The 13,412-nt window shown below is 37.4% G+C and overlaps 1 protein-coding gene across 1 annotated transcript in view; it reads left to right on the top strand.

Moving 5' to 3' along the window:
• The first annotated feature begins 2,287 nt into the window (after positions 1–2,287).
• ANAPC1 (anaphase promoting complex subunit 1) overlaps positions 2,288–13,412 on the top strand; it is a 97,671-nt gene continuing 86,546 nt past the window's right edge. The window contains exons 1-6 of the mRNA XM_069494102.1: positions 2,288–2,497; positions 4,488–4,724; positions 5,707–5,868; positions 11,065–11,119; positions 11,321–11,421; positions 12,027–12,109. Coding sequence (XP_069350203.1) covers positions 4,512–4,724; positions 5,707–5,868; positions 11,065–11,119; positions 11,321–11,421; positions 12,027–12,109 — 614 coding nt within the window. The 5' untranslated portion in view covers positions 2,288–2,497; positions 4,488–4,511. The remainder of the gene's footprint in view (positions 2,498–4,487; positions 4,725–5,706; positions 5,869–11,064; positions 11,120–11,320; positions 11,422–12,026; positions 12,110–13,412) is intronic.

Genomic DNA, 13,412 nt, shown 5'->3' with positions numbered 1-13,412 from the left:
TCCTGCCTTGGGCTCGTGCTAGGATTACAGGTGTGAGCCACCACACCCAGCCTCTCACTGTGGTTTTGATTTACATTTCCTTAATGGAAAATGATGTTGATCATCTTTTCTTTTCTTGCTTTTTTTTTTCTTTCAGGAGTGTAGGACCTTTCTTTTTTGGGGGATGAGGTTTCACTATATCATCCAGGCTAGTCTTGAACTCCGGCCTCAGTCTCCTGCATAGTTGGGATTACAGGCACCAGCCACTGCACCCAGTCATCTTTTCTTAGGCTTTCTGGCCACTTGTACCTCTTTGGTGAAATGTCTATTCAAATCCTTTGCTCATTTTTAAATTGGGTTGTCTTTTTATGTTACATTTAAGACTTCTTCACATACTCTTGGGTAATCGACTCTTATCAGATATGATTTGCAAATATTTCCTCCTAGTCTGTGAGTTATCTTTTCACTTCCTTTATAATGTCCTTGGAAGCACAAAATTTAAAATTTTTTATAAAGTTTAATTTATCAGTTTTCTTCTTTGGTTCCTTGTGCTTTAGGTGCCATATCTAAGAAATCACTAGTTAATCCAACGTCACAAAGATTTACACCTATGTTTTCTTTAAGTGTTTTATAGTTTTACTCTAACATTTAGGTTTTTTTTTCCTTCCCCCTCCCCCTTTTTTTTCCATCTTAGAATCTAATTCCAGAGAAATATTTAGGTCTTTGGTCCATTTTAATTTTTGAATATGGCATGGTATATGGGTCATGATTCATTTTTTTCCTATATGGATATCCAATTCTTAACAGCAGTTTTTTTTTACTTTTTATTTGTTTAAATTATTTATTTTTTGAGACAGAGTCTCACTCTGTCACCCTAGGTAGAGTGCAGTGGCATCATCATAGCTCACTGCAACCACAAATTCCGGGGCTCAAGTGATCCTCCTGCCTCAGCCTCTGGAGTAGCTGGGACTACAGGTGCTCGCCTCAGATACCCAGCTAATTTTTCTATTTTTAGTAGAGTTGGGATGAGACTCGCTGGGAGAGGCATCTGAGGTATGTCCTAATGCAGATTCTCCTAGAAAGACCTGGTGGGAGAGGAAGGTGACTTTTGCATGCTGCCGAGACTGTGGGAAAAAACAGATAAAAGTTAAAGATAAGATGTGATTGTTAATTTAATCTCACTTGAGCTAGGCTTGGTGGCATACGCCAGTAGTCCCAGCTATTCAGGAGGCTGAGGCTGGAGGATTGCTTGAGCCCAGGAGTTTGAGGTCAGCCTGGGCAACATAACAAGACTCAGTCTCTAAAAACAAACAAATAAAAAAACCAAAAACAAAACTGTTACAATTTAAAAAGGACAAAACCCAATTAAAAAAACCCACAACTTTAACCTCATTTGTATTCTCAGGCCAGGGAATTCTGGGAATATTTTGGTTTCAGGTAAATGACTATAGTCAATGGCAAGTCTACTCAAAGTTCTAAGAGATGCTCCTTCCTGTTGGACTGAAGCCTTCTGAGAAGGGGCACCCCAAAGGATGATGTTCCAAGAGACGAGAATGAACCAAGACCCCTAGGTGCAAAATGTGTATGGGGAATCTCAGTATTATGTAAGTGAAGACGTAAAGTTGAAGTCAACTTTACATTCTTGGGTAAAGAAATGGACTTCATTTCTTAGGCAACAGGAGGCCTGTCAATAGTTTTAATGTAGAGATGCTAGGCAATGGGAAATCAGAGCTCAAGGAACCGTTCCTGTTCCCAGCTGAACCCACAGACACGGAGGGAGGGGTAAAGCTGGGGTTCTTAACCTAGGTCTATGAATCGCCTGGGGAAGTGTTTGTGAATCTAGGAAATTGCAAGCAACGTTTCTGTGAGGGCCTTCATACCGTTCATCAACTTTCAAAGGGTCTGGACCCCAAAGGTTATAATGCACTGGCACACAGTGAAAATCAGCAGCTAACCCGCTCTACAGCCCCTATCCTGGAGGCACATAACTCCCCGTGTCATGTTAGCCAGGAGGCAGAAGCAAAACCAGTCAGGAAAACCTCACTCAGAGTTAGGAGGCAGTTCAGGCTCCTAGTGACATGATCTGCACGCCAAATTTGGAAGCCAAGAGGGTCCCATCGTAGAAACAGTCCTGCTTTGGGGATCTCCCCAAACGTAAGGATGGGCTAAGTACCGGGTAAGTTCTCCCGGGCGCAGTCTTCCCGCAACTGCGCAGGCGCTAGGACCGCAGGGACGCCTCGCGCCTCTCGTGAGGCCCCGCCCCGGCGCGAGGCAGGACGGGAAAGCCAAAATGGATGCGCCCATTTGATCGTATCGCACACCTGCCTGCCATTAGCAGTCGCGTCTATTGCTGCTGCCCATTCTTCCTCCAGGATAGGGGAGGGAGAGGGGATGAGAAGCTACTGCGACCGAGGAGTCACTGTGACCGACCCTACCGCTGCCCTCGGGCCTTCTCGGCCCCTGCGCCTCCCGGGAGCAACCGGGGCTCGCCGCGCCTGACGCGTCCCGAGTTACACAGGTACGGGCCCGGGTCCGCAGCGCCCGGTGGCGTGTCGCGCGCCCCCAGACTTTCGCACCCGATTCACGTCCGGTGACCCTGAAGGCTAGGAACCCGGGGGCGGCCCCTGAGCGTGTCTGGGGGCTAAAAAGGCTCCCGGCCTGCGGGCTGGGTTGTACTTCCCAGCTCTCTCCTTGTGGTTCTCTTTTCTTAGCTAAACGCGGTATCTCATATGTGGCCTCAGCTTCTAGATTGGCCCCCCAGACCCCGTGAGCGGGTTTTCTGAGGCCCAGTCTCTTAGTCTGTTGTTTACACCGCCCGCTAAAGAGGCTGAGGAAGCTCTGTCTTTTCGTGGAGGCTCATTTCCAGGTCCCTTCTGTGTTTGCATTTGGGTCTCCTTTTTTTTTGGCAGAGGAGGTTTTGTTTCTAGCAATTAATGCTGGTATTTTCACTTGTAGCGTATCAATTTAATATAGTGCTTTTATGTGTAGCTCTTATGCTGCCCGTAACAAGTAAAAACATTTATGAAAGTTTGGGAGTGCTGTAAAAGTATTAAATATGTTACCTTTATCAGTACAAAAAGACACTGCGCTGTGAAAATAATCTTCAATTAATCATTCTGTATTTTTCTCTCAAAGTTATGAGAAAATAACGTCACAAAATTGCACAACTAAAGTTGGATAAAGTCGCAAATCCTTTAATGTTTGTTATCCTTTTGGAGAGAATATAGGAAGACCAGCTGAATTGTGTTGTTTTGTAAGGCATTTTTTTTAGTTCTGTCCCAAGTTCAAATGTTTTCAATACTGATTTATTTCTAGCAGGAAGAAAAAAAAAACTTGTGCCCTATTTTGTGACCTTATAATAATCTCAGGAATAATGTTAATTTGCACCAAAATTTGCGAGTCTAAAGGAGTGGCATAGGTACTATATAGACTTTGAGGTGTTTGTGCAGCAAAGAAAACTGATGCCAAAAAGACCTCAGATGAGAAGTCTAAGTCAAATTTAATTGAACTCTATTAATTTTGAGTGCTGTTTCACTTCAAAGATTGTAGTGCTGACATCAGATGTTTTGATTTCTGTGTTTGAGGATTGCCGCTTAAATGTGATGCCATGCATCCTGTTTTTATTGTAGATGTTGTCTCATAGACAACACTGGCACCCACATATACTACATTATACAGTGTCGAATTTTACCATCTGCCACTTCCTGTACGTAGAAATGTTTGGGAGGTACAGCAGCATGTTTCTACCCACACTTCATCCACATCTTTGCAGCAGTAAACTATATACAGTAATGGATTATATTAATTAAAAGCTAGGACTCTTAAATCTGCTATAAGCATAACTATTCCATGGCTAGAGTTATTCATGCCTTGGTTTCCTGCGTTTGGATAATTGAAATTGGAAAATTGATCCATAGTTATATATTTAGGTGGGATTGGGTTGTCAAAGCTACTTATGACATTTGATAACTTATTAGGTCTTTTGTGGATTGGTCAGCTGAAAGCAGTAGTTCAACTTCTGATGAATTAGAGAAATAAGTGGGTATTTTGGTTTGCTTTATTCCATTATGCCAGTGATCCCTTAGGCATGCTTTTCAAGTGAAGTTCCAGCATCTGAACACAAATGACCTTAAATGTTGAGAAGCCATGTAGTTATGGGACTATAAGGTACAACTTGTCTAAATACTTTATATATGAATTGTGGAAAATTAGTGAGGAGTAGTAGGAAACATGGGATAGGTATTGTGGGAGGGTATAATTATTTGTCTTAACTCAGTGGTTTCCTACAGTGGTAACTATTTGTCAGTCTGCAACTAAAATGTGACAGTAACCACAATTGCCCAATAGAATCAAACCTGGAAGGCCCTTTGATGTTGTAATACTTATGTACCTACAATATGATAGGATTGACAGTCATCTAAGGATTAATGACCTATGTAAGTGCTTATGGTATTTTTGTTCTGGTATTGAGTCTAGAAGCTGACCAGAATGTGTTTGAATTCATACAGAAATAATGTTGATATTTGGAACCCATGTCGAACTTCTATGAAGAAAGGGCAACGATGATTGCAGCCGGAGATTTACAGGAATTTGTTCCTTTTGGTCGAGACCACTGCAAGCACCACCCTAATGCTTTGAACCTTCAGCTTCGCCAGCTGCAGCCAGCCTCTGAATTATGGTCTTCTGATGGTGCTGCTGGCTTGGTGGGATCCCTTCAGGAGGTTACACTCCACGAGAAACAGAAGGTTCCATTGAATTTCCTGTTTTATTTTTGAAATGTAGGGTGATATGATCTACTGGTAATTTACAGTACCCAGATGCAACTGAGAAATGAGTATGATGCTACTTCTAAGGTAGAGGTTAAGGTTTGGTAATTTTAATCAATGCTAGAATATTGACTTTATTATAGTGTTCATTTAGACATACTATCTATCTTGTGGTTTTATAATGAGAGTCAAGTTCAGTACTATGATTATGATCCATTTCAAATCTCTTTCTCTCATGTAGTATGGGGGACCAGATTTCATGTTAGCTGATGCTTAAATGGTAGAGATCAGAAATGGTCCCTGCTACAAAAGACTTCCATATTTCTAAAGGAGGGAAGAAATGCCACATAAGTAGGTAGAGTAGTAGGGGAAGGAGTTGTGTGTGTCAGAAAATCACCCCTGCCCACCTTACTCCATTTTCATACCCTTTTCGGATACCAGAATCTCAGGGAGGGAAAGTCTGTGTAGTTAGAAATTGAAACCGCTCTTTCTTTCTTTCATTTCGAGGGTAGTACAAAGGAAGGAAGGTGAATGTATATATGTAATAGCTATGAAATAGGGAGTTCTGCATTGTATATAAACTCCCCCAATGAGTCCCATATGCGTTTCATTGATCCCTCTTCACCCACCCTCCCATATACTTAATATGTCTTTTTAGTTTCCCAAGGATGTGGTTTCATTTTTGAACCTATAGATAAGGCATAATTTTTGTTTATATTATTGGCAGAATAATATAGTGATATAATACAAAACATTTAACATAGAGAATTCTTGAGCAAACTCTTGTTCATGAAATCCGGTAACATATAATGCACATATACATACTCTGTTAATCAGTGCACAAAACCTTCTAGGAGTTGGGCTTAGATTGAGTCTTATGCCACAGGCAAATAAATCTTGCTCTACACTATTGAAAAAGAAAACAGTGCTTAAACATGTCTGTCATGTGTTAATTTTTAAGGAAAGCTGGCAGCTACGGAAGGGAATAAGTGAAATTGGAGAGGAAGCGGACTATGATGAGGAACTCTATGTTGCTGGAAATATGGTGATCTGGAGCAAAGGAAGTAAAAGCCAGGCATTGGCAGTTTATAAAGCATTTACCGTTGACAGTCCTGTTCAACAGGTGAGTTGATTTGAATTTTAACATTTGATTGATTATATAATGCATTTTTTAAAAAAAGCTTTTGTTTTAAAATTTAACAGAAATTATAACAGCATAAGGGTCCCAGCAGCTGGTTGTACATTGTAACATGTAGTGAAGATAATGGCAGGGGAATAAAAATTTCACTTTATTTTATTTTATATATCATCACTTTTTTTTTTTTTACACTATCCTTTGTCATTTTAATGATAAGCTTTAAATACTTTTTACTTGGGTAATTCAGTTTGTTACTGCCAAAAAAATGTTATAAGATACTAAAGGTACAAAAATTATTGTTTTTTGGGAGACAGAGTCTCCAGACAGAGTCTGTTGCCTCAGGTAGAGTGCAGTGGTGTTATTGTAACTTACTACAACCTCAAAGTCCTGGGCTCAAGTGATCCTCCTGCCTCAGCCTCCTGAGTAGCTAGGATTACAGGCATGTGGCAAGACGCCTGGTTAATTTCTCTATTTTTAGTAGAGATGGGGGTCTTGCTCTAGCTCAGGCTGGCCCTGAACTCCTGAACTCAAGCAATCCTCCCACCTCGGCCTCCCAGAGTGTTAGGATTGCGGGCGTGAGCCACCACGCCTGGTCCGAGTACAAAAATATTTTAGCACATGATTGTTATAATGGATTGCAAAATATTGAATAAATAAAAATCATTGGGTTCATAATGATACTCAGAAAGAGAAAGGAAAAAAAAACATTAATTTCCTACCATTGCAGTTGGCCATTACACCTAACTCCATTATGAAAATTGGTAATGAAAGGGAAGGAATTAAGCATTTGCGGTTTTTTTTCAGGAAGACATGCAGTTCATCTCCATTTGATTAAGGAAAACTCATAGAAGAATGCTAGTTAATAAATGTAGAAGGAATGGTAAAATTAGAAAATCACTATTTTATAACCTCCAGTGCAATAATTGATTTAGGCGAGGCTTGTAAATGGATATAACACTGTTGGGTGAAAGGATATTATATGGATCACTTGCTAAACCTGAAGAATTAAATGTATCTCTACTTTGGGGTTATCTGTGAAGTGACTGAGAATTAACAGTGGGATGAAGGAGTATTCATGTGCTTCCAGCTATAATGCTGAATGAAGTACATGATGTCATCTATTAAGTTTTCTTCCCAGAAATATTTAACCCAAACATTTAGACCTAACTTCCAGCTTATAGGAAATATAGAACCTAGAGGATCAAATTTTAAATACTGTGAGATAAAGAGTGAGTTGGAGGTATAGATGAGATAAGAATGGCTGAAAGTTGATAATTATGAATCTGGCTAGTGGGGCTTCATTATCATATTCTTTTTACTTTGTATATATTTGAAATTTTCCATCATTAAAGTTTATAATCTACTTTCTGGTCTCTTTTAAAAAGTTAGTCATGGAGAGAGAAAAAAGGTGGGGACTATCCTAGATTAAAAGAGACAAAAGGGGTATCACCAGGTGCAATATTTTTTGAACTTTGTTAAATGAACTTTGAATCTTGATTCTAGAAAACTAGCTAAAAAAAGACATTTTTGGGGAAAATTTGGAAAGTTGAAAATGGGCTGGATTATTAGGTGATGTTACAGAATTACTGTTTTTTTTTAAGGATGGATGGCGGTTTTGTGGTTTTATAGGAGAATATCTTTATTTTTAGAAAGTGCATGATGAAGTATTTAAGTGTGAAGTGTCATGATATGTGTGCAATTTATTTTCAAAGAGCCAGCACCCCCCGTTTCAAAAATTCCACATGTACCCATTTGCACACACATAAACAAATATGGCAAAATGTTAATGATTGTTGGATTTAGGAGAAACATGTTCACTGTATTACTTCAATTTTTCTTACTGAAAATTTTTAGAATAAAAAGTTGGGGGGAAAATCTAATACATTTATGGTAGTTGAATAGGTTTGACAAGAGGTTTTGGAGACTTTGACTAATGTTAATTTCTACATTTGTGAATACCGAAATCCTTGTACTAGGACACTGTTTCTTCCTTCCTCGCACCCCATTGACTATTTCCTTTTTTTTTTTTTTTTGAGACAGAGTCTCACTCTGTTGCCCAGGCTAGAGTGAGTGCCGTGGTGTCAGCCTAGCTCACAGCAACCTCAAACTCCTGAGCTCAAGCGATCCTCCTGTCTCAGCCTCCCGAGTGGCTGGGACTACAGGCATGCGCCACCATGCCCGGCTAATTTTTTCTATATATATTTTTAGCTGTCCATATAATTTCTTTCTATTTTTAGTAGAGATGGGGTCTCGCTCTTGCTCAGGCTGGTCTCGAACTCCTGAGCTCAAACGATCCGCCCACCTCGGCCTCCCACAGTGCTAGGATTACAGGCGTGAGCCACCGCTCCCGGCCTGACTATTTCCTGATGAGCATTGTACTCTTACTATTTATTAGAAAGGGTAAGCTGAATTATTATTCAAAAATTTGAGGGCACATGTGAAAGCATTTTTGTCTAGGGGTAGTGAAGCTAGTGATCTTTTTGATGATAATTTTTCTCATATAACTCATATAGTTAGTATAGATGTGAAAAGTGGATTTCACAATGTCCAAATAGTTCATTGTATGTTTTAGTCTTAATTTCTCCAAGGAACAGTTGCCCATTTACTAGATTCAGTGGATGTGCAGTTAGATGTAATGTCTCTTTTAAGATCACTTGTAAGTGTAATCATAAGATTTGTAATTTCAGTCCTTTTGGCCTGAAAAGTATATTGTAATTTAGTCTTCTTGCTAATATGGAGAAAGATAATTTTATATTTTGGTTAAGACATAATACCAGCTGTGTGTGACACATTCTATTTGTTCGTTCTTTTATTCATCCTATAAGTATTTAGTCTAACTCTGTTTCAGACATTGTGCTGAGCGCTGGGGCTACAAAGATGAATATACAGTTTCTGCCCTTGAAGGACTCATAGCCTAGAAAGGAGAACAGATAAGCTAACATGATGTATTCTGAGTGCTGTATAATAACTGGGCGTCCACAGTGTGGTGAGAGCCCAAAGGACTGAGGTCCAAAGGGAGGGTTTTTCAAAGAAGATGCTATTTGAATTGGAAATTGATGAAAGAAGGGCATTCTAGGCAGAGGGAACCACAGCAAAAAAGAATTATGGAAAACATTACTTTCTCTAAGTTCAGAATGGCTATACACAATGTATGGGTATGGAAAGATGTAAGTGGGTGCTAGAAGTATCCAGACGGCAGGGCCTTATATATAAACCAAGGAATTTGGTTTTAAACTGTATGCAGAAAGGAGCCTACCAAGGATTTTAAAGTGGGAAATAATCAGCTTTGTATTTTCAGAAATGATTATTTTGTTGGCAGTATACAGATAAGTTTGACTGGAGAGTGGGGAGGCTGTTGTCAGGGAAACTTTTTTGTGATAGTTCAGGTGAGTGAGGTTGGTTCCTTGAAGAAAGAGAAGACAGGTGAGAAAGCTGAAGGAGATATGAAAAGAGGCTAGTGATCTCTTAGATATTGGGGATAAAGGAAATGTTAAAATTTTTAGTTTTAGAGACTTTGAGGATGGAATTTCATAAAAGGAAGTTGAGACTTTAATAGGTGCAGTGTAGATTTTGGACATTTCAAATTGGAGTACAGCTCTGATGACTGTTTTTCTTCATGATTTTTCATTTGGTAACCATTAAAAACTTCATCTCAACAACAACCACAGAACAAACAACCCAATTAAAAAATGTGTGAAAGGACTTAAATAGACATTCCTTTTTTTTTTTTGACCATGAGAAATTGGTTTGAAGAATAGACATTTCTTTAAAGAAGATATACAAGTGGCCAATAAGCACATGAAGAGATATGCTCAGCTTTGCTAATCATTAGGCAAATGCAAATTACAACCACAATGAGATTCCACTTCATTGGGTTGGCTGTTATCAAAAAAATAAAAATAACAGCTGTTGATGAGAATGCCTAGAAATTGAAACCCTTGCATATCGCTGGTAGGAATAAAAAAAATGATGTAGAAAACTGGCAGTTCCAAAAAGTTGTACATAGAATTACCATATGATCCAGCAATTCAACTTCTAGGTGTATACACTAAAGAATTGAAAGAACTGAAAGGAGGGACTCACAGATACTCCAATGTTTGTAGCAGCACTGTTCGTAATAGCCAAAAGTTGGAAACAACCCATACGTCCATTGACAGATGGATAAACAAAATGTAGTATATGCAAACAGTGACATGCTATTCAGCTTTAAAAAGGAATGAAATTCTGATACATGCTACACCCTTGAAATTATTATGTTAAGTGAAATAAACCAGACACAAAAGGATACATATTGTACGATTTCAGTTATTAATATATGAGGTACCTAGCGTAGGCAAATTCTTAGGGAAAGTGGACTAAAGGTTACTAGAGCTAGAGGAAGGGGGAAATGGGGAGTTATTGTTTAATGGGCTCAGAGGAAAAGTCCTGGGTAGTGGTGAGGTTGTATAACATTGTGCAACCTCACAAATTATACAAACCTTGTAAATTTAATGTTAATGCTACTAAATTGTAAACTTGAAAATAACTAAAACGGCAAATTTTATGTTGTGTATATTTTGCCACAATTAACAAAACACAAAAATGCTGCTAAATAACTTCAATAAGTGATTGTGAAGCATGCCAGTTAAAGTTTAATAGTTTTTCCTTGTTTATAATTTGCAAGATGGGCCTTTAAGAAAGGGAGATGTTAGTTTTTCTAAATATTTTTCTGAAATGAGTCCAAGGAGAGTCTAAGAATGATGAGATCAATTGGTAAATCTGGAGACTGTAAAATAGCTTAGCAATTTTAAACTCTTCTGATAATATTTAGCTTTGTGTATAGGATACAGGGTTTGATACCAGTTGAGCCATTATTTGAATTTTTGTTATAAGATTTCTTTCTAGGAGGTTTTTAAATTTTGTCTTTTCTTTTTTCATAAAATTTATTTTTTTTATTTTTAAATTTTTATGGATCTTTTCATAAAATTTAATTGCAAACATAGTTTTTCTTTCCTTATAAAATTTGTCATTAATTAGTCTAATTTTATTTTTGCATATTCTATTTTGTTCCCATGGTGTATGTGTTGAGCTGAGAATGAGGGAAAGTTATTATGTAGATGCCATTATTATTTAGATGCCATTAGTTAATAGATCATTATTTAGATACAATTTTCTTAGGTAAGCATTTTGTTTTGATTTTAGGCATTGTGGTGTGACTTCATTATATCACAGGATAAGTCTGAAAAGGCCCACTACAGTAAGTTTCTTTGTGAAATTTTATTTCTCTTATGATGATTCTAAATGTTTATCTCATTGTTTTTTTCATTCAAAATAAGTAGCCACTAATAGTGGTTTAGCTTAAGCATCTTTTTTATTGTGAATTAAAGAATTTGTGTCGTTAGGATTGAATTCTTTAGGGGAAAAACTCCATAAATCTTATTGTACGCTTTCTTTTCAGGTAGCTATGAAGTAGAAAAATGCATATGTATATTGCAAAGCTCATGTATTAACATTCATAGCATTGAAGGAAAGGATTACATAGCTTCCTTACCATTTCAGGTAAGCTTGAATGTTTCTATTTTTTGTGTGTATTTTGTTGGAGAATATTTTTAATTAATTGATTTCAGAGGTATGTCCTGTGTTATGTCTTGTAGTAATCAAGAATGTTATTTTAACGCAAATAAAATAACTACATTTTGGTGGCTTTAGGGGTTTACCATTTTTCTATACTTCCCATAAAAAATAAATCATTTAATGAAGTGAATTATGAAGTCTTAGAGGTTTTTTTCATCAGTTTAAATGGCATATAAGAAACTTTGATTATATTAAATAAGGCATGGGAACAATACTGGTCTTTTTCCTGTTGTGCCTCCTCTTTTTAATGCCGAGTGCTATTGTTAACATTTTTATCACATTGTCATTTTGTTACTGATACTGGCCACTGGCAGGAATTTCACATTGGAAAACTCCTCTTCCTTAGATTTGATTTTATTTTAGAGTTGTCTGTCAGAATTACTTTTTAAAAATAAACTTAATGATCATTTTACTTTAGAAAGTTCTTATTGAATTAGAAGAACACCTAATGTTTTGTAATGTTTCCTAAAAACATTTTATAAAGGGTAGCTACTCTAATTTCTGTCTTTTCCCACTCTTTTACCTGATAGGTTGCAAATGTTTGGCCCACTAAGTATGGATTGTTGTTTGAACGAAGCAGTTCTTCACATGAGGTACCTCCAGGTCCACCCAGGTATTCATTTTATTCAGTTCAGAATATTACTGACTTGGGCTTTTTTAGTGTTGGTTCTGAGGTAAAATTGTTTACCTAAAAATTTAGAGTGATGATAATTTTTGTGCTAACAGCATAGATACACTGCCATTTTCTCTCATCTCAGTACAGGTTGAGTATCCCTAAACTGAAAATCCCAAATGCTCTAAAGTCTAAAATGTTTGAATGCCAACATGGTGCTCAAAGGACGTGCTCATTGAAACATTTGGAGTTTCGGAGTTTCACACTAGAAATCCTCAACTGGTAAATATAATGCGAATATTTCAAAATCTGAAAAAATCTGAAATCCAAAATACTTCTGGTCCCAAGCATTTTGGATAAGGGATACTCAACCTGTATTGTATAATTACGAGCTTTACTCACTTGGCACTTAATTATCTACAGTTTTTCCCCCACCAGGTAGTAAAATTGAATGAGCAAATAGCTTGAAAATAACAAGATTCAATTTTTAGCTGTTATTTTTTCATTGTACTACTTTGGGCAGATCATTAGAGCTTTCTTAGCTTTAGTTTCCTTATATGTTACAGGAATGTGATCATTTACCTCTTAGGATTTATGCAAAGATCAAATGAGCTAAATATATATAAGCCTGGTATGTGTTAGGTGTGCAATAAATGGTAGAGTTTTATTGGTAGTGTGTTTACCTTGTCTCCCTATGAATTGTGAGTGCATTGAAGTGTAGGAACATACAGCACCTATCTTAGTGGGGTAAAGAGGTAGACATTTGCTAAGTTTAAAAAATACTGCTTGTAGATTTTAATCTCTTTCTGTTTTGATAGAGAGCCTGTTTTATCCCTCCTTTTAAAAAGTACTCCTTAAAAAATGTAGGCTTTTAATTTACTTGAAGTAGTTTTCCTTCTTTTTTTTAAGTGTACTCCTTTGTAAGCAGGAGACAAAATTTCTTTCTTAGCTGCCATAGACACACTGCTACTAAGAGAGGTAAATAAAAAAAGACTGCCTTATGCTCATTACTCCATTGGTTCTGTAATGCTGCTACTAAGGGAGGTAAATAAAAAAGACTGCCTTATGCCCATTACTCCATTGGTTCTGTAATGTGAGGACTGCTGTTTGCAGATATTCCCTGGGTTATATTGATTTCCCTCTGTATGTATATGTAAAATTATTCTAAGGAGAGATTTCCAGGATTGAAATAGAAGATATTGTGAAAAACAATATGTAAAAAATTTAGAAGGTTGCATTTTGAGATGATGGGTTTACAGTTGCTCTTGTAATCTGGAGAAGACATTTCTTTGCAAGGAAAGTG

Source organism: Eulemur rufifrons, chromosome 19, assembly GCF_041146395.1.
Source record: "Eulemur rufifrons isolate Redbay chromosome 19, OSU_ERuf_1, whole genome shotgun sequence".
NCBI lineage: Eukaryota > Metazoa > Chordata > Mammalia > Primates > Lemuridae > Eulemur > Eulemur rufifrons.
The sequence above is the reverse complement of the archived record's forward strand: the minus strand, read 5'-3'. Positions and strand labels throughout refer to the sequence as shown.